At 40.2% G+C, this 14858-nt stretch overlaps 2 protein-coding genes across 8 annotated transcripts in view; one reads left to right on the top strand and one right to left on the bottom strand.

The window, feature by feature from the left end:
* Positions 1–981, bottom strand: part of tdp1 (tyrosyl-DNA phosphodiesterase 1) — a 60879-nt gene extending 59898 nt beyond the window's left edge. For 2 of the 3 annotated variants that reach the window (XM_036954502.2, XM_090210821.1), the window contains exon 1: positions 383–718. The gene's annotated coding sequence lies outside the window, so the exon portion shown is untranslated. Of the gene's footprint in view, positions 1–382 lie in introns of all 3 variants that reach the window. The other variant, XM_021573707.3, reaches the window with a different exon arrangement.
* efcab11 (EF-hand calcium binding domain 11) overlaps positions 910–14858 on the top strand; it is a 90812-nt gene continuing 76863 nt past the window's right edge. For 2 of the 5 annotated variants that reach the window (XM_090210824.1, XM_090210823.1), the window contains exon 1: positions 4392–4536. In XM_090210824.1, the coding sequence (XP_090066950.1) occupies positions 4459–4536 (78 nt within the window). In that variant the 5' untranslated portion in view covers positions 4392–4458. Of the gene's footprint in view, positions 1048–4346; positions 4537–14858 lie in introns of those variants that run through there. The other 3 variants (XM_036954506.2, XM_021573708.3, XM_090210827.1) reach the window with 3 other exon arrangements.

Raw genomic sequence — 14858 nt, 5'->3', positions numbered from 1 at the left:
ACACTAGTCATGGGGAAGATATCCCCACAGGTGGACTGGATATTCTCCAATAATTCAGCCTCTAGTTATTAGAAGGGAATACTGTAACGTTACTATAACTGCTACATTGAAAGAGATTGCACTGTACAGCAAAGTGTCAGTGCCACACAGACTTTAATAAAACACATATTATAACTCACAACTACACTGAACTGTTTTGTAAACCGTACACGCCCACTTAGTTTCTAGGCACATTCTTGCAAAAAAAAGATGAGAAAATAGCTTTCAAAGTCAAACTACATCAAAACTACATGCGAGACTAATTGCAAGTAATGATTTAACTAGCCAGTCATCAAGAATGTCATTAACAAAATTCAATGATGTGGTGGCGCGAAATACTCACTGCCAGGAGTTGAATTGTTGAAGTTGCGGGCTAGACAATTTTCTCAAATATTGCTACAACAATGCATATATCTTTGATCTTAATACCAGGAACGAGAATACTTCCGACGTAAGTGGCTTATTGCATAACCCAGTCTGATAGCTATGTAATATATTATTGAATTATAAATGTTTCGCTTTTTAGAAGCGTCTCGTTGTCATGTTTTGCTAAACGGTGTACTGAAACGTCCATCCCCAGCGAAACATGAGGTAAGTAATATTAGTTCCTATCTCGCGACCCGAGCTGACTTTTTGTCCAATCGCTTTTCACGACACTGTGAAAGGCTACATGGTCAATCTGACATCTGCAGCGGCAGTACAAGGATCTGCAGGTGAATCCGATTAATGCAGTGGCCCCACAGCATTCACCTCGCATTTCCAGATCAAGCAAACATAGGCTTTAAAGCATTTACTGTGATTCAGCATCAGCAGAAGTAAGGCGTCCGTATTGTTAAACCAAGTAATGACCAATGTCCAGCAGATGCATATGCGTTTTGTTTTTCCGGATGTCTAACCCACATTTTCAGGACTTGAGGCGAAGGGAGAGGGATAACTGGGGACAAAATACTGTCTTCTCCAGCAGGTGGCGTTCTTTCCGCTCACCAAGCGAGGAGTTTTTGTATGGAGGTCAGTAACCACGTTTCCATCCACATTTTTTATGCAAGTAATAACATATCTAAAAAATCACAACAGCTGTGATGGAAACAGGTAGTTTCGGAACAATTTTATAAATGCTGACAGATAATTTGTTTGTTCGACATGGTGGGATCATTGTGTCAGTGAAATTAATTATGCGAGAAAATAAATCACGGTGGAAACGCGTTCATGTGCCAATATTGATATAGCCTAAAAACCAAAATATTTAAGTAAACTTGGGAGTCCCGTTATGACTCAGGAAACCATGCCGTTTTAGGCTACAGAATAAATAATGTACTTCACAGGGTGGTGAAAGTGCAAGGATATAAGTTTATGTAAAACATGTTTTTTTTAAAGTATTTGGATCTACTTCATTAAATGTTGGACAGTAGTTAGATCTAACACTATTAGAAATTATTGTCAGTGACCAAATGTAGGCCTATTTAAGTATTCATGTTTCTAACAACTTGGGTCAAATGCCTCAAATTAATCAATTAGTCCGTTTAAATAAATATCAAGGGTCTTATTATGGTGACATGATGATCAATGCTTGGCTGTCCTTTGACAAATACAAATAATAATCTTTTGTCCATAAATCTCATTAGACTAATGTAGTAGACTACCCACACTGTATCTGCAAACTGTTGGCAAGAGCCTACATGCCATGATCAGAGTGAGCACTATTGCTATGTAACCAGTGGCGTGTATTCATAGATGCCAAGGGAAGCCAGCCCCCCCCCCCCCCCCCACAATTTTTTAAAAACAAATAAATGATTTAATGTTTTTAATTATCTTCTGTGTTAGGCGGAGCGACACGGAAACCCAAGAGCAGACAGGGATGAATGAACCAAGATGTTTATTGTAACACAGGGAGATATGGAGGGAGAGGTTGTTGTCCTGGCACCACACGGCCAGGTCTCTGACCTCCTCCCTATAGGCTGTCTAGTCGGTAATCAGGCTGTTGTGCCATCGGCAAACTTAATGATGGTGTTGGACTCATGCCTGGCCTGTGCAGCCATGATTGAACAGGGAGTACAGAAGGGGACTGAGCACGCATCCAAGAGGCCTCTGTGTTGAGGATTGGTGTGGCGGATGTGTTGTTACCTATCCTTACCACCTGGGGGCGGCCCGTCAGGAAGTCCAGAATCCAGTTGCAGAGGGCTTGGTGTGTTTAGTTAAAACTAGGGCTCAAATTGAGTGAGGGTATGCCATACCCTTTGTTAAAAGGGGAAAAATAATTGTTAGCTTTATATTTTGAAATACATTTTTAAAAGTATCCAGATAAGTATTGTTATGGAAAGCTTCATATTATCTCTGTGATGCCTTATGCAAGAAACAAAGTTTAAAATGCCCACAAAGTAAGGGACTTATGTATATTGGTATACACAGTGCCTCCAGAAAGTTTTCAGACCTCTTGACTTTTTCCACAATTTTTTACATTAGCCTTATTCTAAAATTGATTAAATAAAAACATTTCCTCAGCAATCTAGACACAATTCCCCATAATGACAAAGCGAAAACAGATTTGGACACTTTAGCAAATGTATTAAAAATAAAACAGAAATACCTTATTTACATAAGTATTCAGACTCATTGCTATGAGAATTGAAATTGAGCTCAGGTGCATCCTGTTTTCATTGATCATCCTTGATGTTTCTTCAACTTTATTGGAGTCCACCTGTAAATTAATTTAATTGTACATGATTTGGAAAGGCACACATCTGTCAACATTGACAGTGCACGACAGAGCAAAAACCAAGCCATGAGGTCGAAGGAATTGTCCGTAGAGCTCTGAGACAGGATTGTGTCGATGCAGAGATCTGGGGAAACTGAGCATTCGGAGGAGGAGAGTCTTAGTCAGTGAGGTGACAAAGAACCTGATGGTCACTTACAGCTCTAGAGTTTCTCTTTGTAGAACCTTCCAGAAGGAGAGCCATCTCTGCTGCGCTCCACCAATCAGGCCTTTATGGTAGAGTGGACAGACAGAAGCCACTCCTCAGTAAAAGGCACATGACAGTCCGCTTGAAGTTTGCCAAAAGGCCCCCAAAGACTCTCAGAACATGAGAAACAAGATTCTCTGGTCTGATGAAACCAAGATTGAACTCTTTGGCCTGAATGCCAAGCGTCACATCTGGAGGAAACCTGGAAACCAGAGCTTGAGAGGATCTGCAGAGAAGAATGGGAGAAACTCCCCAAATACAGGTGAGCGAGCCTGTTGTGTCATACCCAAGAAGACTTGAGGCTGTAATCGCTGCCAAAGGTGCTTCAACAAAGTACTGAGTAAAAGGTCTGAATACTTATGTAAATGTGATATCAGTTTGTTCTTTATTATAATTTTGCAAAAATGTCTAATCGTGATTTTGCTTTGTCATTATGTGGTATTGTGTGTAGATTGAGGGGGGGAAACTATTATTACATTTAAAAAAAAGGTTGTAACCTAACAATATGTGGAAAAAGTCAAGGCTTCTGAATAGCTTCCAAAGGCACTGTATTGATTCCTCTCCATGACATTCTGAAGCTGAGCTGCGGCCTTCAATATTCGAGGAGTCAAAAATTGTACTTTGCTATTCTGTCTCTATAATTGAGCTTTTCATTTTCAGAATATAGGATGTTTAAACCCAGGTAGTTTTTATAGAAGCACTTCTGTTGTGTTAAGCAACAGATGAGTAGCCATGGGTTGAAGCTTACATTTTTCTGCCTCAGTCGAGCCTCTGTATGCGTGGAAAGGTAACTTGGAAGTGCCATACTTAGATTCATACGGATGTCTAATATTTGATTATTTGCAAACAGAAACCTTTTAGTTTCAAACAAGACATTGTGGTTTGACATGGGAGAAATATGGTAAGAATGCCTATTTCTCTGTCCATTGTTCCCTGAAACTATCCACCTTTCCTTTGAGACTTTTTCAGGGTGACATTTTCTCTAGGTTGCAAGCTGTCTTCCCACAATCAACGGACAAAGAAATACAAAAAACGAATTTAATAGAGATTTTATCAGCGCAATCAGACTGAAAATATTAGGATATGTTATTGACATTGAACTGATTATATAGCCTACTAATCAGATGTGTTAATTGTGTTTAATATGTAGTGTAGGGCAATGAATGGGGCTGCTATAATGTTGTTCTATGTTGACTATTAGGCCAAACCTAATGCGTAAACCTAATGCCTAGATCTGCTGCCCTACACTATTCAGGTTTAGCGGGTGGTTATTTTTCCACCACTATCAAAAGGTAAACCAAAATGTAACGTGATTGGCCACACACTACCGCACAGTAGGTGGCAGCATGCACAAACAAAATGTGCGAACACCATGATACCAAAGAAGAAGAACAGGTAACCAACCGTGGCGCTCATACGGTCTCCAAGGAAACTTAACTTTTCCTCTGTGCAATGTACCAACATGGAAATGTGTTCTCTAACACATTTTGCCAGAAAACAAAGAGAAATCACCGACATCGACAAGAAGAAGTTTGAAACGGTAAGAACTAACGGTACTGTACCGACTCATAGACTCTACAGTAGGTAACTGTTTTTTTGCGGTTGTCTGATAAGAGGCAGAATGGCTCCGTAATTGACTGGCCCTTGTGTGGGAGTACAGTTTAGGGTACCGGAGTTTACCCAATGTACCCAATTTACCCAATGGTATCATTACCATGTCAAGTTCTGTAAAAGCACATCCCATAATTTCCGTCTACACTAGTATCATTCGTGTTCAGAGACCAGAGGGTCCGGGATGCCAAGGCAAGCAGAGTTCAGTTCACAGGTGAGAGACACTAACGTTACATGGCTAATCTTTTACATGCTGACCAGACCGCACACGCATGTTGATTTTGTCCACCCACACCAGATGTTATCAGGACATGCAATTTGAAATATCAAAACAAACTCAGAACCAATTATATTAATTTGGGGACAAGTCGAAAAGCATTAAACATTTATGGAAATTTAGCTAGCTAGCTTGCTTTTGCTAGCTCATTTGTCCTGGGAGATAAACATTGGGTTGTTTATTTTACCTGAGATGCACAAGGTCCTCTACTCCAACAATTAATCCACAGATAAAACGGCAAACCAAATGTATTTCTAGTCATCTCTCCTCCTTCCTTCAGGCTGCTTCTTTTTATTTTGGACTTTATATGGCGGTTGGCAACCAACTTTAGGTGCATTATAGCAACCGATTGGAGTGTGGACCTAAGTTCATTTTTCAATCACCCATGTGGGTACATGCTCCTGAAATCCAATGAGGAGATGGGAGAGGCCAGACTTGCAGCGCATTGAGAGTCACAAATAGAACCCATTATATTTTAGTGCCTGGCCATGCAGATGCTCTGCAAGCAGTGTGGGTGCAATGATTGAATAACATGCATATGTACATTTACGTCCGGTCTGGTCAACATATTACACCGCCCACGTCGTGTGCAAAATACATTTACACATACATCATTGCACCCACACTGCTCGCGCACGTCTTGTTGCCAGGTGCTAAAACAACTTGTTTCTAGTGACGCTTCACACGCTGCAAGTCCCGCCTCTCCCATCTCCTCATTGGTTTTTAGGAGCATATATTCATGTGGGTTATTAACAATAGGGCACGAGGGGGTGTGGTATATGGCCAATATACCACGGCTAAGGGATGTTCTTATGCACGATGCAACGCATCGTGCCTGGATACAGCCCTTAGGTGTGGTATATTGGCCATATACCACAAACCCCCGAGGTGGCTTATTGCTATTATAAACTGGTTACCAAAGTAATTAGAGCAGTAAAAATAAATGTTTTGTCATACCCGTGGTATACGGTCTGATATACTACAGCTGTCAGCCAATCAGCATTCAGTGCTCAAACCACCCAGTTTATAATGTAAGATGAACTGAGATCCACACTCCAATCCAGTTGGTGGTGGTAATGCACCTTAAAGTTGGTTGCAAATGGCCATATAATGTACAAAGAAGAAGAAGCCCCTGAAGGAGGAGAGATTACTAGAAACAAACTTGAGCTGTGTTCGAATGCTCATACTAACTGCACTATTTGTGATATGAATTGAGTATATAGTATGCTTATTGGTTCAAGTATGGATATAGTTAGTATGCCAAAAAGTTCCTGGATGTCATACTAAATTCGCCAAAATACAAAGTATACATGCAGTGGACACTTTGTCTGTGCTTTTAGTAATGTAATTCTTCAGAAAATGGGCGTGGCTTCACATTTTCAGATTGGAGGAAAATATGCTAAATGAGAGTGGATACAAATTCATTGCTTTAACTAATTGTGACATGTTAAAATGTGAGCAATGTAATAAAGTAATGACTTTTCAACTAAGTCACGTTACACGTTATGTTGGCTGACAATTTATTAGCTACGCTATCATAACGAACCGCATAGCATTACAGCAGTATGTACTGGTATGTTAGCTAGTTACCTAGCATTAGTTGGCTACTAATATATCGAACTTGCCAGCCAGTATTGTTAACTATCTGCTATCTAACTAACTACCCAATGTTTATTGTCTTTATTAGTCACATCATTCTTAGCTAAGTGGTAGAGTCGTTGTGTGTTTCAATGGACGTTGTTCATTCTGGCTATCTACTCCGATTTCAGAGCACTCTCGTGCCGAATAACTGATGAATTTACGAACGCTCATCACCTGTTGAATATGGCCGGTGTCAGTAAAAGTCGGCAAAAAAAGCTTAATTAAATTGTTGCCAGCAGCACAGTTAGTCACCAATGCTCTGGATACAGTGCTCTAATTACAGCCTAACCAGCTATACTAGGGTGAGTAAAATGGTCAGAGTGAGGTGTTCTCTCATTTGTGTTTGGAAGTTGCTAGCCAACGTTAGCCAGTTAGCTCAGGTGCTTGACTGGCGTTAAATGCTCGGATCAACCCTACTCCTCTGCCAGAGCGTCCAGTGTGTGCTTTGAACGCTCCGAGAGCAAAATACTAATCGGCCAACATAAGTCCCCGACCTGACTCCAGTTACCCAAGTCATAGACTGTTCTCTCTTCTACCGCACGGCAAGCGGTACCAGAGCCTCAAGTCTATGTCCAAAAGGCTCCTTAACAGATTCTACCCCCAAGCCATAAGACTGCTGAACAGTTAATGACCTCACTAATGCTCTTGTGGCTGAATAAAAGCAAGTCCCTGCAGCAATTTTCCAACATCAATGTTATATATTAATGCCCATGATTTTGGATTGAGATGTTCGACGAGCAGGTGTCCACATACTTTTGTTCATATAGTGTATATTCGCCTGTATTTACACCCCCCCCCCCCCCCCCCCTCCAATAATGAAATGCTAATTAGCTGCTAATGTGGCTATCATAAAGTACTACAAATGCCGTGATGATCCTAAGTGAGTCAAAGGTAAGATTCTCTTGATTAACTATCTAATGTTAAATAAATGTAGCAACTAATAAATTGGCAACATTTCTATTAAATGGAAAATTCTTTGAACTGTCTTGTACAGGTTTTAAATTGATACAATACCTGTTAGTAAAGGTATCAGCTAGAGTTGAAATGAAGGAACTTCTACTTTGATGCTAATTAGCATTTACAAAACTGAGCGTTAAATAGAGTCTAATATATTGATAAGTCACCTTGTCTGAGAGATTTACATGTTTATCAAAACGTCACGCCAGGGTAAGCCTACACGAAACACAGCCCTTATTTTATGTGTTTTTAAAATCACCTATGGGAAAAATGAATGGTGGAAAAACGATTGGAACCATTTCCCTGCATGACTGCTAGGTTTTATGGGTACTATAACACATGGGTACTATGTGGTTTGGGGGTCTATAGAGCTCGCCAGCTTGTACTGCTAAAACCCGGAAATAATTTACCTCTGGTTCGTTCAGCCCAGTCACGTTTATACATATCATTGGTTCAGCCATCCCTATGGGAAAAATGTATGGGGAAATAATAAGGGGTTTGGAATAAATGCCAAAAATAAGGTCTGAGGTTAACACGGGTTTAGGAGATCTTATACAGTGCAAGTATTCAGACCCCTTGACTTTTTCCACATTTTGTTACGTTACAGCCTTATTCTAAAATTGATTAAATTGTTTCCCCCCCCCCCTCATCAATCTACACACACTACCCCATAATGACAACAGAAATATCACAGTATTCAGATAATTTACTAAGTACTTTGTTGAACCACCTTTGGCAGTGATTACAGCCTCAAGTCTTTTTGGGTATGACACTAGATTGGCACACCTGTATTTGGGATGTTTATCCTATTCTTCTCTGCAGATATTCTCAAGCTCTGTCAGGTTGGATGAGGAGTGTCGCTGCACAGCTATTTTCAGGTCTATTGGATGCAGTAATCATGAGCCTATGAACCAGAGTTGCACTGTTAGCACTGAGGCTGTGTGCCCTAGTAGGAAGACCACTTTGTGCAGCTCACCCTGCACTATCAAGTCTACTTCTGATAAGTTTCCCAGTAAAGTATTAAAAACAATCAAGCAACCCAGAAAAGTGCTAAAAATAGCCCATATTAACATATGCAGCTTGAGAAACAAGGTCCATGAAGTCAATAACTTGCTTGTAACAGATGACTTTCATATTCTGACTATCTCTGAAACTCACTTAGATAATACCTTTGATACAGTGGTAGTAATACATGGTTACAACATCTACTGAAAAGACAGAAATGCCAAATGGTGTTGCGGTTTATATAAAGAACCTGTTAGGATTGTGTATTGGAGGTGAAGTCAGGTGCAGGAGAGCAGAGTGTGGTGAACAGGCGCACTTTTTATTCCGGTCAAAAATGACAGCACAAAGTAACATAAAATGTGCCAAAACACAGAACATAAACAAAAAGTAATGCACGTAACAATATCCACAATATCAAAACACACGTAACACAAAACAATCCTACACAAAGACATGATGGGGAACAGAGGAATAAATACATATGAATTGATTGGGGAATGAAAACCAGGTGTGCAGGGAACAAGACAAAACAAATGGATACATGAAAAATAGAGTGGCGATGGTTAGAAAGCTGGTGATGTCACCCGAACAAGGAGAGGAGCGAACTTTAGCGGAAGTCGTGACAGAACCACATTCCTGTAAAGCTTAGAGAAGATCTAATGTTAAATACTGTTGAAATACTGTAATATGGCTACAGGTTCATCTGCCTCACCTAAAACCCATTCTTGTGGGAAGCTGCTATAGACCGCCAAGTGCTAACAGTCAGTATCTGGATAATATATGTGAAATGCTTGATAATGTATGTGATATCAACATAGAAGTATATTTTCTGGGTGATTTTAAATATTGACTGGCTCTAATCAAGCTGCCCACTCAAGAAAAAACTGAACTGTAACCAGTGCCTGCAACCTGATTCAGGTTGTCAGTCAACCTACCAGGGTATTTACAAACAGCACAGGAATGAAATCATCAACATGTATTGATCACATCTTTACTAATGCTGCAGACATTTGCTTTAAAGCAGTATCCAAATCCATAAGATGTAGTGATCACAATATAGTAGCCATATCTAGGAAAACCAAAGTTCCAAAGAAGGGCCCTAATATAGTGCATCAGAGGTCATACAATATGTTTTGTAGTGATTCATATGGTGGTGATGTAAAGAGTATTTGCTGGTCTGTGGTGTGTAATGAGGAGCAACCAGACGCTGCACCTGACACTTTTCTGAAATTGCTTATTCCAGTTAGTAATAAGCACGTACCCATATAGAAAATGACTGTAAAAACTGTTAAATCCCCTTGGATTGATGAGGAATTGGAGAAATTGTATGGTTGAGGGATGAGGCAAAAGATATGGTAAATAAGTCTGGCAGCCCAACTGATTGGCAAAAGTACTGCAAATGAAGAAATCATGTGACTAAGCTAAATAAAAATAAACTATACTATGAAACAAATATGAATGATAGTAAAAAGCTTTGGAGCACCTTAAATTACATTTTGGGAAAAAAGCCAACTCATCATTCATTAAATCGGATGGCTCATTCATCACAAAACCCACTGATATTGCCAACTACTTTAATGACTTTTTCATTGGCAAGATAAACGTTAGGGATGACATGCCAGCAACAAACGCTGACACTTCACATCCAAGTATATCTGACCAAATTATGAAAGACAAGAATTGTACTTTTGAATTTCGTAAAGTCAGTGTGGAAGAGGTGAAAAAATTGTCTATCAACAATGACAAGCCACTGGGGTCTGACAATCGGATGGAAAATTACTGAGGATAATAGCGGACGATATTGCCACTCCTATTTGCCACATCTTCAATTTAAGCCGACTAGAAAGTGTGTGCCCTCAGGTCTGGAGGGAAGCTAAAGTCATTCCGCTACCCAAGAATAGTAAAGCCACCTTTACTGGCTCAAATAGCCGACCAATCAGTCTGTTACCAACCCTTAGTAAACTTCTGTATCTGGTCAAAAAACTTTCAGTACGCATATAGGGAATAACACTCAACAAGCACGGCACTTACACAAATATCTGATGATTGGCTGAGAGAACTTGATGATAAAATTATTGTCTGGCCTGTCTTGTTTAGACTTCAGTGCGGCTTTTGACATTATTGATCATAGTCTGCTGCTGGAAAAACGTATGTGTTATGGCTTTACACCCTCTGCTATAATATGGATATTGAGTTACTTGTCTAACAGAATACAGATACATAATCCAGGTAGAAGCAGGAATTCCCCAGTGTAGCTGTTTAGGCCCCTGGCTTTTTTCAATCTTTACTAACGATATGCCACTGGCTTTGAGTAAGGCCAGTGTGTCTATGTATGTGGATGACTCAACACTATACACGTCAGCTACTACAATGACTGAAATGACTGCAACACTTAACAAAGTGCTGCAGTTAGTTTCGGAATGGGTAGCAAGGAATAAGTTAGTCCTAAATATTTCCAAAAACTAAAAGCAATGTATTTGGGACAAATCATTCACATAACCCTAAACCTCAACTACATCTCGTAATAATTAATGTGGAAATTGAGCAAGTTGAGGTGACTAAACTGCTTGGTCAAAACATAATGATACAGTAGTAGTTAAGATAGGGAGAATTCTGTCCATAATAAAGCGCTACTCTGCGTTCTTAACAACACTACCAACAAGGCAAGTCCTACAAGCCCTGCTTTGTCGCACCTGGACTACTGTTCAGTCGTGTGGTCAGGTGCCACAAAGAGGGACTTGGGAAAATTGCAGTTGGCTCAGAAGAGGGCAGCACAGCTGGCTCTTAAAAGGACACGGAGAGCTAACATTAATGACATGCATGTCAATCTCTCATGGCTCAAACTGGAAGATATTGACTTCCTCATTACTTGTTTTTGTAAGCAGTGTTGACAAGCTGAAGGTACCGAGCTGTCTGTTTTTTTTTTAAATACTAGCAGACAGCTTGGACACCCATGCATGCCACCAGAGGTCTCTTCACAGTCCCCAAGTCCAGAAGACTATGGGAGGCGCATAGTACTACATAAAGCCATGACTACAAGGAACTCTATTCCAAATCAGATAACTGATGCAAGCAGTAGAATCAGATTTTAAAAAACAAGTAAAAATACACCTTATGGGACTGTGAAGTAACACAAACATAGGCACAGACACATGCATACACACACGATAACATACGCACTATACACACGCGTACACATGGATTTCGGGCCTGAGGGGGCACACTTTGTGTTGTGAATTCTGTAATGAATGTATTGTAAAGGTTTTTAAAAATTGTATAACTGCCTAAATGTTGTTGGACCCAGCTAATGGGGATCCATAGTAAATACAATACAAAAACTAAGTACATTGTCCAGTAAAGGTCGGTGTTTGAAACCAGCTTGGAGTTGAAGAAAGCACTGGAACCATGGCAAATTCAGTGGGATCTCATGTTTTGCAACACACGGTTTGAAAAATCACTTGATCAAACTACGCTTTTGATAAAGTGATACGCATCGGCACAGTGCTTTGAATTTAAATGCTTAGCGATTTCGCATGCCTCAGAGGTCCGGTATCAAACGTAACATTACTAGCTCACACTTCAATGGGGCAGAAGTCTGTATATTGTTGTAATTGTGGATGGACAGATAGCTAGCAACATTGACAAAACTGCCATGTGGGTAATCGTGACTCGTTTCATCTTGTTCTTGATACCATGTCTTTTTATTTTTATTGTCAATGAAATGGCTAAAATTCACTAGCTATCTAACCAACATGAAGTGCTCATTGTGCAATTGTAGTTGTTTTCAATAATCATTGAAGATGAAATATAGTTGACATGTTATCAACAATATAAGCAAACCCTGTCTGTTTTGCCCCATGGTTCTAGCCGAGTTTTGTTAAGAGCCCCAACGCTTGCTTTAAGAGTTAAAGGAAAAATCCACCCAAAATTCCTATAAAGTGATTTCTATGATTTTACAGTGTTAAATAACATTAATATGTGAGAACTGTATATATTTTTTTACATTACACATTTCTCCAGGTCGGAATATGTCAAAAATATGATCAATGGCTCATTTGAGAGAAGACAACCTCCCGCGTTATGACATCGGCCACTATTGAAATCTGACATGTATGATAGATGTTTTCACAATCTAAAAGTCATATTCCTATTAACTTCCAGTTTAGTGAGAGTGACTTTATCGCAATGGTACCTCATACCGGACAAATATTTGTCTGCTTTAACAGCAATAGCTCAGATTAACATGAAATTACCCAGGTAATTGATAGACCGCTGCGCAACTCGGGAGGCTCTGTTCGAATTTCTAAGGCACTGCATCGCAGTGCAGAGGCATCACTACAGACCCGGGTTCGATCCCAGGCTATGTCGCAGCCGGCTGCGACCCAGGAGACCCATGAGACGTTGTACAATTGGCCCAGCATCGTCCAGGTTAGGGGAGGGTTTGGCCGGCTGGGATGTCCTTGTCCCATCTCGCTCTAGCAACTCCTTGTGGTGGGCCGGGCGCATGCACGCTGACCGGTTGCCAGTTGTATGATGTATCCTCCGACACATTGGTGTGGCTGGCTTCCAGGTTAAGGGAGCAGTGTGTCAAGAAGCAGTGGGGTGTGGCAAGGTCGTGTTTCGGAGGACGCATGGCTCTCAACCTTCGCCTCTCCGGAGTCCAAACGGGAGTTGCAGTGATGGGACAAGACTGTAACTACCAATTGGATGTATTGAAATTGGGGATAAAAGTACCAAAATTAAATAAAAGAACCGCTAAGAGATGCACAAAAACACGTATCGGTTTTGGAAACATAAGGAAAGTGTCTTTCATATCAGTGTGAAATAATGACCAAGTTTAATGTAGTCATTATTTCACGCTGATATGAAAGACACGTTCCTTATGTTTCCAAAACCGTACCGCAAGCGATACGTGTTAAAGGAAAGACTCACACATTTTGAATGTTATATTGTTTTTGTGCATCTCTTAGCGGTTCTTTTACTTAATTTTGGTACTTTTATCCCCAATTTCAAGATATCCAATTGGTAGTTACAGTCTTGTCCCATCACTGCAACTCCCGTTTGGACTCCGGAGAGGAACCCTTTATAGGGTTAGGGTTCCCGCAAAGCCATATGTTACAGCGCTTGTTTACAGAAAAAAGACGGAAGACCGCTAATTAGCACAGGTAGTCCACTCTATCTGCATCTCCGAACTCCAGTGTGTAAACGGAAGAGGTTGGACAGACTCAACAAAACTTGTCACTGAAACATACTGTCAGTTGCAACCAATGTTCAATCTAAACTGTGCAGCTCCAAGGGACTGCCGCGCAGAAGAAATATCAGCCCACGCAGAGAAGCACGAGATTGAACTACACTCGATGTTCTAGTTTTCCCCTTTAGTTAACACTATCAATGTTTCCTTCAACTGTGGAAATTGCCAATATTAGCCACTTTCAATGCAACATACCAAAACAAACTATGCAAAACTAACTATGAAAGAGATTTTTCTTGTAGGCGGAGCACACCGGAGTAGGAATCTATTACATTGACATGTACGACTCAGCCCATACTCTACCAACCAGTGTGGCATAACCAATCAGAGCTGCAGTATCCCTATATGCAAATAGACCATTGCAATATATGGATCTGTGCCATTCACTTTGAACTGGACTGTATTTACAGCATGATTGGTTGCGAGTATATGCACTTGTTTTGAGATCAAAGCGAGAGCTACATGTAGCCAAATGTGCATATTTGTTCATCTTATTTGCTAGTAGAGGGAACATTGGCTGCAACTGTGTTTTAAACCGGTTAAAACAGAGTACAGTAAGTGTTTTTTTTGTATTTGTGAAATAATTTTGATTTGATATGAGGGTAGAGGGATTTATGTTTCTAGAACCGTACCGCAGTTGAGAATCGAATCACGATTAGATGGAGTATTTGGCTGTTTTGGCTTCCAGAGCCAATTCGTCTTTAAACAGAACATGTAAGGTCCTTGGACTATAACGAGCAATGTTAGGCTTCTTTAGTCCATTATTACTATAACCTACTGCCGCCACCCTTGCAGAAAAAGATTGCGGTTTTGAAACGGCAGTAAAAGTGCGGTGATTGCTATCGACTGGTATTTTGGGCGCAGTAATTGCAGAATTAATTATCATTACATGTAACTGCAGTTGTACTTTTAAAATTACTGCAGTAAAAAATATATATATTTTGGACGCAGTATTTTCAGCATATTGCATTTATACTGCACTCTGACTGCAGTCTTTTTTCGTAAGGGCAGAATTTGGATTACACCCAATGATGGGTATATACCAATGATCTGTATACACTGACTGTACAAAACATTTGGATCATCTGTTCTTTCCATGACATAGCTTTCACCTGGTCAG

This window comes from Oncorhynchus mykiss, chromosome 19 (assembly GCF_057628025.1).
Source record: "Oncorhynchus mykiss isolate SJ-2025 chromosome 19, ASM5762802v1, whole genome shotgun sequence".
NCBI lineage: Eukaryota > Metazoa > Chordata > Actinopteri > Salmoniformes > Salmonidae > Oncorhynchus > Oncorhynchus mykiss.
The sequence above is the reverse complement of the archived record's forward strand: the minus strand, read 5'-3'. Positions and strand labels throughout refer to the sequence as shown.